At 44.7% G+C, this 17,911-nt stretch overlaps 1 protein-coding gene across 4 annotated transcripts in view; it reads left to right on the top strand.

Moving 5' to 3' along the window:
• Positions 1-17,911, top strand: part of CDH23 (cadherin related 23) — a 653,830-nt gene that overhangs the window by 41,342 nt on the left and 594,577 nt on the right. For all 4 annotated transcript variants that reach the window (XM_075610599.1, XM_075610600.1, XM_075610601.1 and 1 more), the window contains exon 2: positions 15,334-15,405. In XM_075610599.1, coding sequence (XP_075466714.1) covers positions 15,336-15,405 — 70 coding nt within the window. In that variant the 5' untranslated portion in view covers positions 15,334-15,335. The remainder of the gene's footprint in view (positions 1-15,333; positions 15,406-17,911) is intronic.

The raw sequence follows: 17,911 nt of genomic DNA on the forward strand, positions 1-17,911 counted from the left end.
TATGGAAATCCTTTACGGAAGTGTGGGACATTACTCATTTAAATATACTTTGCATAGACATTAGCATATCTCTCAGGTGTGCACCTCTTTCACACAGCACAGGCATGACATTTCTTTGAGGGGATATATATATACAACTGGCGACTGCTAATACATTTAGAAAGGTCTCTCTCTCTGTTCCTTTTTTTTTTTTTTTTACAACTTTGATTTTATTGGGTGAAATACATCTTACATGGTAACACCATCCATTGTCTACAGTGACATCACCGCATTTAGTACTTTCTTTTTTACATAATTAACCAAAAACTTGACCTACTGGACTTACAAGACGAACCGGGGGACAAGACACACTAACTATGTAGTAGGGAGGGGAGGGGGGGAAGGGAGGGGGGGGGTGGTAGGGCTCGGAAGGGTGTTCCACCTATCATCTTCCGTTCGGGCGCCGTACGTGTATTTTAGTGTAGACCTCTTTCTCCGAGAACATTGACCCACTCTCTCCTGCTGTTACCTCTTTGGCTGCCTCTTACACTAGGGGCTTATTCTGCCCTGGATCCCGCTCCTTCTTCGGGTTCTCTGTCTCTATGTTGTCGTGGATCCCTTTCATTACCGGAGAACGCATTTACCGCCTATTATTGCAGGATTGTGGTGATATCTATTCCCGGGATGTCTGTCTGTGCCAGCCAGGGCTCCCAGACTTTTAGAAAATTTGAGCCGGTGTCGTTAACCAAACTCGTCAACTGTTCCATCCGGCAGACAAATCAAATTCTATTTCTAATCTTGGGGATAATTGGAATCTCTGGTTGTTTCCATACTGCTGCAATCTCGCATCTGGTGGCTGTAGCCAGATGTGTGATCAATTTATGTGTGGCATTAGATAGCCCCTTGACTCGTCTGCCCAATAGGAACAGCCACGGGTCTAAGGGGATTTCCACTTCTAGCAGTCTCTGAAGCCAATCTTTAATCTCCTCCCAAAGCGGGTTTACCTTCGTACAAGACCACAGCATATGGAATAAGTCCGCTCTCTCTCCGCACTGCTTGGGGCAGAGCGGAGAGTAGCCTTTGACAAATTTAGATAATTTAGCGGGCGTGTAATACCACCTCATCAGGACTTTATATGCGTTCTCCTTTAATGTGGTGCAGATGGAGCTTTTGGCCGCCATCTGCAGGATCTTATCCCAGTCTTCGTCTTCTAATGTCTCTCCCATATCTGCTTCCCACTGTCTCATGTAGGCAAGTTTGGGTTGGTCGTCCGTCTTCGGGCACACTACTTCCCTGTACATTCTAGATGTTAGTCCCCTTGTGTCCGTATCTCTTGAACAGAGCTGCTCAAAATTTGTTCTCCGAGGCCGAGTTGGGGCTTCATTGTAGAAGGCCCTGATCTGGAGGTATCTAAAGAATTCAGTGTTTGGTAAATTGTTCTCCTCTTTAATGTGATCAAATGTTTTTATATGTTGCCTGCCCTCCAGATCTTTTAGGCGGAGATACCCTGCTTGAATCCATTTTGAGAAAATGGAGCTATCCATACCTGGAGCAAAGTTTGGGTTCCCCCATACGGGAGTCATCAGAGAGTTCAGGGATGTGAGATGGCACTTGAACTTAACCGCGTCCCAGACTTTCAAGGAGTTGACCATGGTCTGCAGCGGAGTCCGCATAACGGCCCGACTTTTTTTGGGCAACCAAATTAGGTTCCTAATATCTATTGGTGTGCAGCATGTTTTTTCTAGTGCTACCCACCTCCGAAGGTTCGGGTCTGTGTGCCACTGCACAATCTGGCTCAGTTGGGCTGCTTTGTAGTAGGCGAACAAGCATGGCACCCCCAACCCTCCTCTTAAGGTCGGCCTCCTCAAGATCGCTTTGTTAATTCGTGGGTTTTTCTTATTCCAGATAAACTTTGTTATTAAGGACTGAAGCGAGAGGATATCTTCTTGTATCAGGGGGATCGGGAGGGCCTGGAAAAGGTACAGCACTCGTGGCAGGAGATTCATCCTCACACTATGAATACGGCCTATCCACGAGATACTGTACTCTGCCCATCTCCGGAGATCCTCACGGAGAGTCCGAAACAACCTGGGATAATTTGCTTTATATAAAGCCTTATATTCTTTCGTGATATATACCCCTAAATACTTAATCATAGAGGGTTGCCATTTAAAATTAAAATTGAGTCCAATTAGTTTTTCTACTGGTTTGGGTAAATTAATATTGAGGGCTTCCGATTTGGCCTGATTAATTTTGAACCCAGAAATTTGTTTAAAGGTCCCCAGAATTGAGAAGACGTTGGGCAGGGAGGTGAGAGGCTGTGATAATGTCAGGATCACATCATCTGCGTAGAGCGCCACTTTGTGTGACTGCCCTTTTACAGCTATGCCCGTAATATCCGGGTTGTTTCTGATATGTGCCGCCAAGGGTTCCACGCAGAGGGCGAACAACAAAGGGGACAGCGGGCATCCCTGGCGTGTGCCACTCTTAATTTGAAATTGCTCTGATGGGAATCCCTGGTGTCTCACCCTTGCCGTTGGCCCCTCGTAGAGGGCCATGATGGCCTCCAAGAGGCGTCCCTCAAAGCCAAATGCCCCAAGCGTCCCTCTCAAATAGGGCCAATCGATTCGATCGAAGGCTTTCTCCGCGTCCAGACTTAGTACCATTGACGGGATATTCTGTTTCTGTGCCAAATCCACCAAATCTATTATCCGTCTGGTATTGTCCGCCGCTTGCCTTCCTCCGATGAACCCCACCTGATCTGGATGAACTAACCTGGGAAGGACGATACCCACTCTATTAGCTAGTAATTTGGAGAAATTTTTTACATCCGTATTAATCAGCGAGATGGGCCGGTAGCTCTTACAGTCTGCCGGGTCCTTACCAGGTTTATGGATCAGGGAGATTGACGCTTGAAGCATCTGAGCTGGGAACGAGGCCCCGTGTAGTATAGAGTTAAATAGCTTCAATAGATGTGGGGCTAAAATTTTCAGGTATTTTTTATAGTATAAGTTGGAGAAGCCATCTGGGCCGGGCGCTTTGGCAGGCTTAAGTGACTTTACAACTACCGTTAACTCTTCTAAAGAGAAGTCCGTCTGTAACGCTTCTTTCTCCACCCTGCTCAAGGTCGGTAATTTGGCTTCTTTTAAGAATTCCCCGAGATTATCCCTCGTCTTTTGATTGTGTATGACCTTACCCCCATCGTATAGCGTCTCGTAGTAGCTTTTGAACTCTGCCACGATCCGCTTAGGATTAGAAGTAAGCTCACCCCCTTGTGTGCGAATAGTTTGTATATGATAATTCGGAATTTTGTTTTGAAGTCGATTTGCTAATAGGGTGTCCGGCTTGTTCGCTTTCTCAAAGTACCTACGTCTGGACCAACTCATCTCCTTTTCTGCCCGGGAGGCCAATTTTATATTCAACTGCTGTTTGGTTTCTGCCAAAGCACGCAGTGTGTCCTGATTCCTAGATACTTTGTGCGCCTTGGATAGGGTCGCTAGTTTGTCTTGTAGGACTTTTATCTGTTTCTCCTGATCCCTCCGGCGCCTAGCAGCTAGACACATGAGGGAGCCTCTGAGAGTCGCTTTGTGGGCTTCCCATAGGGTGGTGTCGGAAGAAACACTCCCCACGTTCTCAGTGAAGAAATCCTTAATCCTCTCACCAATTTCTCTCTGCAAGTTTGGGATTTTTAGTAACAGCTCGTTAACCTCCAGTTTGCTCCAGGTCTGTCTAGTAAGTTTAGAGTGCACCGCAGCTCGATAGGTGCGTGGTCGGACCACGAAATATCGTGGATCCCTGTGTGGGAGACCACTGGGACCAGTCTGTTTGATACTAGGAAGTAGTCCAGCCTGCTGTATCTGTTATGGGGGTGGGAGAAGAAGGTATAATCTCTACTTTGGGGATGCTGTTCTCGCCATATATCTACCAATTGGCAATCCTTCAATCCCTGCGTGATTTGCCGAATATCTAGCTTAGGGGGGAGACTAGCGGCCGTGCACCGGTCTAACTTGGGATTCAGTGTCCTGTTGAAATCGCCCGCTATGATCATGTTTCCCTTGGCTACCTTTTGGAGTTTTCGGAAGAAAAGGGAAAAGAAATCAGTTGATGTTTCACAGGGTGCGTATACTGATGCTAATGTAAGCGGTTTCCCGTGGATTGATCCCACCAGAATTAGAAATCTGCCCTCTTTATCTGCCACCTTTTTCTCAACTGTGAAATCTATCCTATTGTGTATGGCTATCGCTACCCCTCTCTTTTTCACTTGGGCGGATGCCAAATGTACTACCCGGAAATCTTTGTCTAAAAATTTTGGGTAGCTTCCCCTAGAAAAGTGTGTCTCTTGGAGAAAGAGGAGGTCGGCTTTGAGTCGTTTGTAATCCCTGAGAGCTAGCTTGCGCTTCGCCGGACCGTTAAACCCCTTAACGTTGTGAGAGATACACCGGACCTCGTTATTCATAGTACTTTATTTGTGACCTGATTCCGTCGGTGTCTTCCTGAGCCATTCTGAGTTCTCTGGATGGCGTGGGGATCCCGATCCCTGTCTCTTTTAATCCGTCGCCGCCTTTCTTCTGCGCCCTGCCAGGGGAGTAGGGTATGTGGTGGGGGAAAGTGGTACAGAGGGAAAACACATCAGGGGGGACAACGAGAAGACAACAACACAAATACATGTAAACAAACAGAACCATGGTATCGGCTCTAGGACTTCCCTGTCCCACAGCCCATCCCATTGCCTTCAATAAACACACAAACAGTACCCTGGAGGTCCCAGAGGGCCCCAGGGTAAATGCCCGGAAGTAAATCCTTCCATCTGGACCCTCCTCCCTCCCTGTCCAGCACCATAGTCCCTCTTGCGGACCATGGGATTCCGGGACTTTAACAGGGGCACGGGCTGGGCCCAACTCCCTGTCGTGGAAGCACATGCCTGCGGGCAGGGTTGGTGACAGACTCCCGACCACCCGCCGGCTACTGCTAAACATCCTCGCGCAGCCACCTCCTCCCCCAACTGGGTCTGATTTCAGGCGACCCTTAAATCCCTTAACCTACATGTCTAGTTGTGTCTATTAGTATCTAAGCCTAACTGCCGTGCTCTGGCCTGATTGTAAAGTCTGGGGACGCACGGAGCCGAACCCCCCCCGCACCCCTGGACCTCCTTCTATTCTGCTTGTGGCCCCCCCTGCTTCCTCCTTCTGCCTAGGTGGCCGCTAGATTCCCTCTTCCTGCCTTGTGTACTAGGCCTCCCTCTCCTTCACCCCTCCCCCCCCCCCTGCTTCCTGGGTATCTCGCGCTCTTGTCGCGCCCTTCCCACTCTGTTCTGGGGCTGCTCCGGTGTGACAGCCTTTACTGCCCGGCACTCCTTCACACTGATTAGCTGACTCCCCTCCGTGTCCACTGGGCGGCCGTACCCCTCCCCGGCAGTGGAGCTCGCGTGCCTCCGCCGGGGGGAGCTGGGACCCGGCCCGTGACGCACTTCCGGTGGGACAGCCCCTCCGCCGGAACCTGTCGGGCGACGCAGCAGTGGGTCGGCAGATGGGAGCCAGACGAGGGCGGAGACGGTCGCAGCCGGGGGCGGGCGCACTCTGCCTACCAGACTGCCTCGACAACACAGCCGCCACCATGATGCTTGCCGCGCTGAGAGCCGGGACCCGACTCGTGTGCACTTCCGGTGGGACAGCCTCTCCGCCGGGTATCCGGGACTCCGCGGCGCCGCCGGCACCTGTCAAGTGACGCAGCAGTGGGTTGGCAGATGGGGGCCGGACGAGGGCGGAGACAGTCGTAGCCGGAGGCGGGCGCACTCTGATCATCAGTCTGTCCCGCCAAAACAGCCGCCGCCATGATACTTGCCGCGCTTTCTCCCCTTCTTTGCCAGGTAAGGCTAGTAACGCCATTTTGGGGGGTTTTCTTCGCCATTGCGGGGTTTGTTGCAGGTGGGTGTATTCACTCCCTCTGGTCTCCTTGGGCACCTTCTGAGGTCGAGGTGGGCCTTAGAACAGCATTCATCAGTGGGGGTACAATTAGCAACTTAACATGGAACTTATATAACTTGAACTGTGATTTGCGGTGTCTTGTATGATGTTACTAAGCGTCTGTATCCGCTCTGTCTTTGCGCCGCTCCGCTGTTTTGGGCACTTTTTCCCATTCAGCCGGGCGCGGGGGACGCGCCTCCGGGGTCCCCGGGCCTGTGGTTGCAGCTGTTATGCCCAGCTTTTTGAGGAATGCGGCCCCCTCTGAGTGGTGTTTAATGGTGTGGGAGCGGCCGTTTCTTATCACCACCAGGGCGAAAGGGAAAGCCCAGCGACAGCGGACGTCTGCGTCACGTAGGGCTCTTGTGATGGGGAATAGCGTCCTCCGCCTCGCCAGGGTAAGAGGGGAGAGATCCTGGAAAATCGCCATGGTGATTCCCTCATAGGTTACCGCCGGCATAGCCCGTGTAATCTTACAGATCTCCTCCTTTGTTCTGTAATGGTGCAGGCGGAGGATCACGTCCCGGGGAGGGTTGTTGGGCATTGGGCGCGAACGCAGGGCGCGATGGCAGCGATCCATTGTTAGCTCAGCCTCCGTTTTGCCTGGCAATATGCTGCTCATCCATCTATTGAGCAGGGCCTCGGGATCTAGGATCTCCTCGGGTATCCCCCGTATGCGCAGGTTATTGCGCCTGTCGCGATTCTCGCTGTCCTCTTGCCTGTCCTCGAGCTCCGCTACTCTGCGCTCCAGGTCCCCCATCCGTGTATTTGTTTCCCGATGGCCCCGGGAGCTTTCCTCCATTTTTTCTTCAAGCTCGCTCGTGCGGGTGCCGATCTGTAGCATGTCTTTGCGGAGACTCTCCACTTCCCCCCTGAAGAACGACTTTAAATCTACTAGCAACCAAGCAATTTCTTTCTTTATTATCCCTGTCTGTTCTGTCCCCTCCATCTCTGGTGCCGAGTCTGAGTCTGTGCCTGCAGGGATCTCCTCTGGCCTTGCTTTGCTTCCCCCTGTGAAGTATGATCGCACGTCCGTTTTTCGTTTATTTTTCTGCCTTGTTGTGGCCATAATTCCTCAAAAGTGATATGTGACTGTTCCGCAGAGGTTCACACTCGTGGTGCTATTCTTGAAACTAGGGTAACTGCGCCGAGAATGTCTTTTATTAGCTAATTTGTGCCGGTGGGTATTGGAGCTGCTGCACTACACTTCCATCCACATACCCGTAGCCACGCCTCCTCCTCTCTGTTCCTTTTTAAGAATCCATTTCCGCATTGTAAAGAAATGCGTCTGGATTGCATTCAATGGCAAATTTGAATGAATCCGCCTGGATTTTCAAGTATAAAATCCGTGTGCGGAACGGATTTTGATGGAATTCCTGGAATCAAATTTTGACAGTTTCGCCCATCTCTAGTGATGATAGGACTTAAGCTTGGTGCGTAGATCCAATTACCTTTACTGGCGAAGGCTTCCAGCACATTTGCTCTGAGATGCATCTTAGCATTGTAAACAATATGTGACCCCTAAGTCAAGAGTGAGCTGATGCTAGTACACAATCAAGAAAATTACATTAAAATGCATTTTTCTGATTTTATCTTCTAGCATGGTCCAGGGATTGTGAAATGTAAGCATACCACAAGATGACAGGAATGGGTAAAGAATGACATGATGATGATGGACGGTACATGAATAGCAATTGCCCTGGTACCTATATATGACACCTTAGAAATATAATGATACTAAGTGGACCATAAAACATAAGAATAAACTCTCAACAGCAGATTGCCTATCTAAATATGTGTTCACAATCACTACAAACTCCTTTCAGCACTAGAGAAGCCAATAATGCATTGCAGAAATAATGGTCTTAAACATGGAAAATGTTTACTTTTGTAGGTTACATTTCTGGACCCCTGCCACTGTGTTTTTGTTGCATTTTGAGAGACTTTTCTCTTTTTAATTTAAAAAAGGCATGAGTGCCAACAATTCTGCCATATTTTGATAAGTGACACATTTAAGGCTTCTTATCAGAGCCACCGACAGCTTTCCCGGGACCCAGGACTTGGGTCTCTACCCGGGACTGGTTGACCTGGGAAAAGGTCCGCTTGTCCCCTGTCGGCCCTGCAAGTCCACCCCCCCCTCTCTCCCTTTCTCTCACTGCCTTCTTCTTCATTTTTTCTCGCTTTCTTAATCTGCCCCTACCCCTCTCTCCGTCCCTCTTTTCCCTCTCTCTCATCCCTCTCATCCCACTCTTCCCTCTCTCCCTTCCCTCTCTATCTCTCATCCCTCTCTACCTCCCACTCATTCTCTTATTGCTCTCATTTTCCCTCTATCCCCTCTGTCTCTCCTCCCCCCACCCTCTCTTCTCAATCTCTCCTCTCACTCTCTCACTCTCCCACTCGCTCTCTCCACCACTCTAACTGTTGAGCTGGAGCTGGTGGTGCAGGGCCGATCTGTATCCTACCTGGTAGCTAGGTAGAGCCCGTCCAAGTAGCCAATAGCGGAGGTTGGGTCCACCTTTCTGGAGTCCCCCAGACTCCACCCCCCCCCCCCCGTCGACAGCCCTGCTGCTTAACATCACATTTTAGGATTGCAATAATACCATTATAATATCAATAAATATATAAGTATAGGAATGTTAGAGGATTTGAAATGTGCACTCTTGTTTTATGCTGCAGCATGTTAATTTTCAGAGGGAGTTAAGTGCACCCTTCCTAGCACGGCATCGTGTGCTGTTTGTCTCTGCACAGAAATGCATACATTAGCTGGAGTGTTTAGCATTTAGCTTAGTTTGCCAACAATCCTGGAAAACTGCTGCTTACTTCTGCTGTTTAATGTGGCAAAAGGAACTGTAACCTTTCAGTGCTTGATACTGTGTGACGCTAATCTTAGTGTCCTACAGTTTGCGGAGTGTTTTTGTTACCAGCATTCACCCACCTGGTGTGACATTGTTACTGCAATAACCTATAATGTAATTCCTCAAAAAAATGCATACAGCACCAAAGCAGTTTTCATATTTATACATAACTTTATTTCATATAGCCATTTTCAATCTGACAAGGAGCTGACACCAGGAATTGAACCAGGTCCCTCCTAATTCAAACTCGGTGCCATTGTTTACAGAGTCAGTGTCTTTACTCACTCATACTCTGAATGTGAGCATACTGCAGTATTGGGCGATGCAGGGAAAGGCAACACAATTCAATTTACAGAAGTAGTGAACCTTAAATGTGTTCACTCTACACTCTTATACTTGATGGCCCCATATGTCCTACATCAGGGGTGCGCAAACTGGGGGGCTTTTTTTTGGGGGGGGGCACGGCGGTAAAAGAGGCTCCGCGTGCCTCCCCTAGGCATTCAAATTAAATGCCGGGGGATCGCGCAAGGTGACGAGTCCCCATGGCAACGCGGCATCAAATGACAGCACAGAGTCATGTGATGTGATGTCACATGACCCCACGGCATAATTTGACGTCAGCACAAAGGTAAGGGGGCTGCGAGCACTGGGGGAGTAGGCAGGGGGGCGCAGCTCCCAAAGTTTACGGACCACTGTCCTACATCATAAGAAGTAGACTGTAAGCTCCTAAGGACAGGGAAACCTTACTACCTATAGCTACTTTTAAATGCAATTAGTTCATTTCTAGTGCTTGTACCTGTTTCATTGACTCACATTTTTAAATAATTGTATTTATTAAAAACAAATTCATACTTTATTTGACAGACACTGTATAAAAATGTGTGCTGTTCAGATAAGGAGTACGTTTTATTAATAGTGGGTATAAAAAATGGGCAGATTGCTTATGCAAAATCCACTTCCATCATCTCCTCTTGCCTCAATATGAAAGTCCTCGCAGTCATTACCAGTGGTAATCCAGAGTCCTACAAACCAGAGAAGCGGTAAGAATGAGAGATGTCCAACATCTCTATGAAGATACGAGAGAAGTGTGGCAGACACAGAGACTATTGTTGAAAGGTCTTGTGACAGCATGCGTTATATAAGCAACATCTCCTCAAATAATGTACAATATCCTCTAATATGAATCAGAATTTCAACATACATATAAATGGAATCCCATGGTATAATGTGATGTGACTTGATGTGCTATCTAGCCTTTGTGTTATTTGTACAATCAATCAATAAAGCTTTATTTAACGGGATAGGAATCCCTGGGCTTCAGAGGTGACCTCAATCAAAAGAGCACAGCAGCCTCACTGAATCTATTGAATACAATACAAGATTCAGCATCCTGTGCTCATGATTGTAATAACCATGATACAATATGAGGGGGCTTTGTGTCCATTGGTGGTATTTGAAGGTTGTTTCTTTGGTCCACTGGCTAGCTTAGGGTTCACAAACAACTGTTACAGTGGGACAATGTTACCCCTTTTAGTATCAAATGACTTCATCCTTTCACATCCAGAAGAACCTGCAACACATTGTAAAGTATTGTGTTGCATACCCCTTTTGCAACAAAAGTATTACATCAAGAAAGTTTTATTGAGGAAGATGTGAGAGAGGCATTGTAAGCCATCTACAGTATGTCCAGAAGGAGGTTTTTTTTTAAGAAGGCATCCCACTTTCATGTAGTCCTTAACCACTTCATTGGTTAACGTGCATTAAACACTTGCTATGTAATGCATTGCTTGCCTTTTTCTCAGCATTGAAGGAATTAAAGTACCATTTGGAGCCCTGGTTTAATTGTATTAGATTGCGTTGTAATTAGATCGAAAGCTATTTGTATTATAATTCTATATATTCCAATGCCTTTATGCTAATGCTATAAATGACTGCCTATGTGCTTGAATCTATATAAGTAAAATATAAATGCGTAGATATATATACATATATAACACCAATGCATAAGCACAAAATCAATACATAAATAAAATAAGGTTGAATAATAATTAAAAAATAATAATAATAACAAAGTCCTTTTGCTCTCGGACGCCTTGTCTGGCAGAGACAATTTTTTAATTTTCTAATGCCAGAAACATGATGAGGGTCCATCATTGGTAAGAGTAACAGCATGATGAGTAAACCTTTGAGCATTATATTGGCACGATTTACCAGAGGATGAGGAATTAACACTGTTATCATCTATTCTAAGCCAATGCCAATTTTTATGCAGCTTTCTCATGGGTAATCTGTTAGACAAATCTTTTCCTACAGTTGTTCTGCGCCTCTTATGGCTAATGGCAAATTTGGACCAAAATAGTCTCTATAATGGAGTCATTTGATTTCTACACTTTAGCACCCCGGTAGGGGACCATTTTGCAGTTGTGTGTGATCCACTTGCTGGGAGCTGGTAATTGAGTTAAGAACCTTACTGGAGTTCTATTCTCTCCCTGCTAAACACTTTTAGGGAATTGGTAGAAGCGTTCCTGCTTTAGATGAGCAAAAGGGAACCCTTGGGGCTACTCAATAGGTCAAATCTCTTGGATTTATAGCTTGTAAATGTTCCACAGTGGAACAAACATCAAACTTAAATCTGTGCAGGTCACAGGGACTTAATGAGATTATTTTCCTGTTGGGAATGCCCATATCTTTCTGTAAGTAACACATATTATTTAAAGATACATATATATTGTGTCAACATTTTGGATGGAAAGGCTACATCTGGCTTTTGCCTTGCATTGTGGCACTATGGCCGTATGACTTTGCACTTAAATAATAATTTAAGCAGATAGATTTTTAGTTGATTTGACACGGATGTGTGATACATGGGGGTGACTCCTCGAAGTTTTTGTATTTGCTGTACAGCACTGATTAAAACACCCCACAGCCTGCTTACATGCCTCGTGCAACTTTTACAGATGAATCCACCCTGGAAAAAAAACATACCCAGCCAATAGACCAGGGGCGGCCAACTCCAGTTCTCAATGGCCACCAACAGGTCAGGTTTTAAGGATATCACTGCTTCAGCACAGGTGGCTCAATCAGTCAATGACTGAGCCACTGATTGACCCACCTGTGCTGAAGCAAGGATATCCTTAAAACCTGATCTGTTGGTGGCCATTGAGAACTGGAGTTGGCCACCCCTGCAATAGACTATCTAAAGGCTGAAATTGCCTTCTCTAGCTGGGTTCTTGGCTTGCTCTGCTTTAGGGGTAGAAGTTGGACAGTGCTCCAAGGCAAGCTTGCGCATCTAAATGTACTTACAGTAAAGGTCCTGTAAGTAGTCCAGGATATACATAGGCTGTATTATGAGTACAGTGTACTACATATATTATGTGATATTTCAGAAGCTCAGACAAATTGTATGTGGGATTTGTATAAGTTGTAGAGTGCTTCAATATTATTAATTGATTCAATTTTTTATTTACTGTTCATGGTTTTCTGTACTTATTTTAAGGATACCTTTGTGAACTGTGATACCTTTTAATAGACCAACATATCAATTTTATAAGGTTGTCATGTGCGTAAGCTTAACAGACTGCAGATCTCTTAATCAGATGTAAAGAATGTATGCATAAGCTTATAGGAGTCCATGTTAAAATGGATTTGAACCAAAAGGTGACACTGTGCTCATTTGCATGTAATTTCCCAGAATCCCTGGCTGCAGTAGAAGCACTTTATGCTAGAAGATAATGGTGAAAAGCCTATCTGTGACATGTGAATGTGCTCACAAGTGATATTTGTATTTGCTGTATGGTGGAAAGTTTTTGTCACTTTTTCACCAACCATAACTTATTTAAAATGTGTGTGTGTGTGTGTGAGACCTATATATATATATATATAGGTCTCACACACACACACACACACACACACACATTTTAAATAAGTTATGGTTGGTGACAAAGTGACAAAAACTTGTCTAAACTTATATATACAGTATGACTCTAAGGGCACATGATCTAACTGACCATTCATTCCAATACTCATTTCTTAGGCTGCGGCCAGGGTGACGCTGAGCGCACATGCTCACCGCGATGAAGCACTTTGCAACAATGTGTGTGGTGAGCATGCGCATGTGCGCACGGCGCTCAGCTGCTTGCAGATACAAATAAATGTGTTTCTGCAGCTCGCCGGCGCGTCACATGAGCGGTTCGCCCAATGAGGGGCAAACCAGTTCCGTGACATCATGGCCGCGCCCCCCCCCCCCCCCCAACACGCGCGCAGCTAGCTGGCCAGGAATCGCACGGCCAAGCAAAGCGTATGACGTCACGGCACTCGAGCGCCAGCGCACACGCTTGCAGCCTGGCCACAGCCTGAGTCTCATTCATGCTGTGTTGTAGCCCCTTAAAGCTGCAGTTCAGTCTATATCCTGCATGTGTTTTTTTTTTTAATAAATCAGTTCTGTAGTAAGAAATAATACTTTTAGCATTTTCTGTTTTAAAAAAAAACAACTTGAAAGACCAATTTTCTTGTCTTCTATTTTAACAAGCATGCTTGTTCCTTTAGCAACGATTTACATTCCCCATATTTAAAGATGTCGCCAAACTTTGCCGATCAATAGACGGAGAACGAATTGACCGGCAGCTATGCAGTTCTTTAGGTAATTAGAGATTGCCCACATGAAACTATTGAAGCAAAAAAATAAATTAAAAAAAAAAAGACTGAACTGCAGCTTTAAGTACTGGAAATATATATTTTTAAAGGCAGTCCTGAGCCGTGAGGCTGTTGGGAGAATTGGGTGCGTTGTCAGTGCTTGTGTTCTGGGGATGCTGGCATACAGGTTTTTACTGTTTCTTTAAAAAATACAGGCGCTGTTCATCTATATATATATATTGTAATGGGTTTGCTTAAAAGTGCAATACCTATTATCTTGCGGTAAAAAACAAAACAATGACATCATTGTGATACCCAGTTAAAAGTGCACCAGTCCTCCTTAAACATGTAATCGCACTCGTGCAAACTCGTGTCAGCTTTTGTTTCTTTGGAAATTAAAAGGAAGGATCATTTCATCTACGCCTCGGAGTGAATGGGGGTAATTGTCAAAAGTGTTTACTCAACCTTCTGCCCACCCTTTTATACCAATAAAGGTGAGGAGGGAAGAGAGATGGGGCTTTGTCTGTTTAGAACAGGAATGGCCAACTCCAGTCCTCTAGGGCCACCAACAGGTTTGGTGTTAAGGATATCCCTGCTTCAGCACAGGTGGCTCAGTGGTTGACTGAGCCTGATACAGAATCTGGATTAGTGCAAGACCAGAGTTAGATTTGATTTAAATACTGTATTGCTATTTACCAGGTTCCTTTCCTCTCCCGTATTCTCTTTTTAAAAAAACCTCTAATTAAACAATTATTCAGGGACCTCATCACCGTAACACAGTCTTTGGGTAAGACATGGTTAACGCCATTTTATTTGAAGCACGGCCTTGCTAACCTCAAATGGTGCTAAGCATATGCTAATGAGATCGCTAACGACAGTTGTTTTTGCATTTTGCTTTGCGGATACCCGTTAAATGAAGGAAAACTAACGTCCGTTACCTAATTAGGTCATGTCACGTTAGCAGGCCGGATTTTACGGCTAACCCCAAGTATCCATGACTTTAAAAAAAAAAAAAATGATATAAAAATAGTTGCCACGGCTACTGGAACATTGTGTCTCTCGGAGGGACTGCAACTTTTAGAAGTGAGCATCCTTTTGGGACTTCAAGTGTGTGAGAAATGGAAACTTAAATACATCATAAATGATCATCATCAAGGTTAAGAAACTGCTGCTGCTGCTAATGGTAGTTAAGGCAACTACTGTAGGAATGGGTGGAGTAAGTGGAGGTGCTTAGGTAAACATAGATTAGTAACCATCAGGAGTTTGTTTTTGTATTGCAGCTGCTGTAAGCATGAAGAGGAAACTATAGCTATAGAGCAGGGGTGGCCAACTCTATCCTCAAGGGCCACCAACAGGTCAGGTGTGCACGATATCCCTGCTTCAGCACAGGTGGCTCAGTCAAAGACTGAGCCACTGATTGAGTCACCTGTGCTGAAGCAGAGATATCCTGCGCACCTGACCTGTTGGTGGCTCTTGAGGACTGGAGTGGCCCACCCCTGCTATAGGGGGTTGCTTGTTTATTTGCTTACAGGGGTTAGGTCACCTCAAATAAAGGTATGTTTCATGCAACAGTGAGCAAAAAATGGTGCAGTGCATGAAAGTACATGGCTTTGCGCTAATACACAGTGACTAGACCCCTAAGTGTGTTACTTTTAGCCTTGCATACAGGTGGGAATACCATGGATGCATGTCACTAACAGAACAAACTGAAGTGACATGTAAATGCCATTGCAGGGAAATAAAGTAAAATATGTATGTAATGTCTTCAAAGGGGTGAAATATCATTATATAATATGATGCTTCAGAATCCTATCTGTGACCTTTATCGAAGTGACATTACAAAGTGGTCATACCCGACCTTTTCCGGCCTTCAGACTATGCTCAAATATTGTACTCTTTGTTTTTAGGAATGATGAAGCAGCACTGTTTTTCTAGAGATCTCTTCTTCTCCTTGATGGTCCTGCAGTCCATCTCTTTGGGTAAGTAAAGCAAATAGACAGAGCAAGCTTCCCATCCCCCCCCCCCCCTGTTTTTATAGAAATACCCAGATACTAAAATAGACAAGAAAATAGCCACAAAAAAAAACTGGTTCAGCACAGAGTACAGACTCTATTCTCACAAACACACATCAAAAAGTCTTTTTTTTCTATGATGTTGGAAACTTTGCAAAACTCTTTGTCATTGGCATGTAGTTGCAAATGATTCTTGGTACAGCATGAAGTTACTGTATGTATGTTATGCAATCAGTCGTAAATACAAATATAGGATACGTATCTGTCCTCTAAATTTAGCATAGGTTCACTTGATATATGTCATTTTTCAACCTCATCAACTATGTAACTATGTAACGATTTTACGATGTTACTATGTAACAATGTTACTACTTTTCTATTTTGAAAACATCTTTTTGCCTAAACAATATTTGTGAAATCCCGTGGCTGTCACTGTGATTTTGTTTTATTAATACCAATTGTTGGAATTTTTGCAGTATTTTGTTTATTTTTATCCCCAAAATTACAAAATTATGTCGTTACGTGTTGAGCACAAACAATCTATAGCCCCCAGTGAAAAGAAACCCCAACGTAATTACCACGGAAATAATACATTCTACCTTTTCTATTAAATACGGGTTACGTGTGTTTAAGGAAATTCATGTTTGTTAATGATTTACTTCGTGTGCTCAGTGGGACTGCCCCATTTCACCTAAAATGCGACACACACCTAGGTCCCATCTAAGTCCTATAATTCTCCTCTTCTTCATGCTAGTCCTCTGCAATACATTTGGAAGATATACTCACTTCCAAGCCATCCACAAGAAGGGGGGTTTCTCTTCGGCTGGCTTTTCTACTGTTATGCCTGTGGTTTTTTCTCCCTCATTATCCCCTGATCCACTTGAGTGTTGCCTTTTCCAGTGCCTGCCTCTACACCCTTCACTGAGAACTCAGAGAATTTCCCCTCTCAACGCCCTATTTATTATTTAGACTTATTATTGCTTTAGAGAAGACCATGGCACCATTGATCCACGTTGCATGTCACAATTCTAACATCTCCTACTCAATTCGCATGATTGATATCAGTCATAACAGAGTCATGCAGCTCTGTGCACAGAAAGGAACTTTAGGTTTGCCACAATGCCACGGTTAGGTTGCTGACGTGCAGACAGGTGTGCTAGCTTTGTAACCTGATCTCTATTTTTAAAACTACCACTTTTATTTTTTGGCAATTATTTTCTTAAACGGTGTTGACACCAGTGTTATTTTCTATGCGTCTCTAAATTATGTAGGACTGGAAACAAGACAAGGGGCCATATTTACCCAATGATACCAAGGGGTAATTCTATATATGACGAAGTGACTGGTTTGGCGCATATAGAATTAGGGCCATTATAGAACTCAGATTATAGACAGATACGTATCCTATATTTGTATTTACGACTGATTGCATAACATACATACAGTAACTTCATGCTGTACCAAGAATCATTTGCAACTACATGCCAATGACAAAGAGTTTTGCAAAGTTTCCAACATCATAGAAAAAAAAGACTTTTTGATGTGTGTTTGTGAGAATAGAGTCTGTACTGGTGTCAAACTCAGTCCTCAAGGGCCACCAACAGGCCGGGTTGTATGGATATCTCTATTTCAACCCCGGGGGTCTCTGCTACTCATTGAGCTACCTGTGCTGACGCAGGGATATCCATAAAACCTTACCTGTTGGTGGCCCTTGAGGACTGAGTTTGACACCCTTGCTCTAAGCCTTTCACATGTATAGGATGTCACATCTCCGCACAAAGAACTCAATCAAATTAGGAATTGAACTAACAAGCTACTTTTGCTAATGCTACAGGGGAAGAAGAATGTTTAATGTGCACCCAGTCACAATTTACATGATTTATACAGTATGGGCCTATATTCAATGTGCTGTGAAGCTGTTTCCAGGTGCCAGAGATGAGTTCAGCGCTACTCAAATATGGGACTGAAATCTGCTCCAGGACAAGGAATACAGCTATGCAGTATATTAAATGGGGGCGTGGGTTTCTGAGTTGTACACAGTTCACCTCATTGCTTTTACCTTTTTTCAACCATTTAGTAAATTCTTTGCTTTTTCCATTTTTCATCTCGGTTTCTTTGACTGAAAATATAAACATCACGGTGACTCATGGTATTATCTTAATTATTGTTTGTGATTAACATATACATTTGTGTACTACTTCATGACTCACTGTATCTTGGAGAGAAAATACATAATTCTACTATAAATAGTATACATTTACATACAAAATAAACAACTTTTAGAATGTCATAGTGCTGTGTTCACTGGCGTTTGCCAGGACGGGATGAAGGTATTTTCAGATACTTCTGGCAGTGGAAAGTTTAGACCATAACTATGTGCCTTTATTTGAAATTCTAGTACTGAACCCATATGCCTTAAAGGTGCAGTCATGGATATTTAATAACCCAGCAAAATATTACTTTGCTACTTACA

This window comes from Ascaphus truei, chromosome 8 (assembly GCF_040206685.1).
Source record: "Ascaphus truei isolate aAscTru1 chromosome 8, aAscTru1.hap1, whole genome shotgun sequence".
Lineage (NCBI taxonomy): Eukaryota > Metazoa > Chordata > Amphibia > Anura > Ascaphidae > Ascaphus > Ascaphus truei.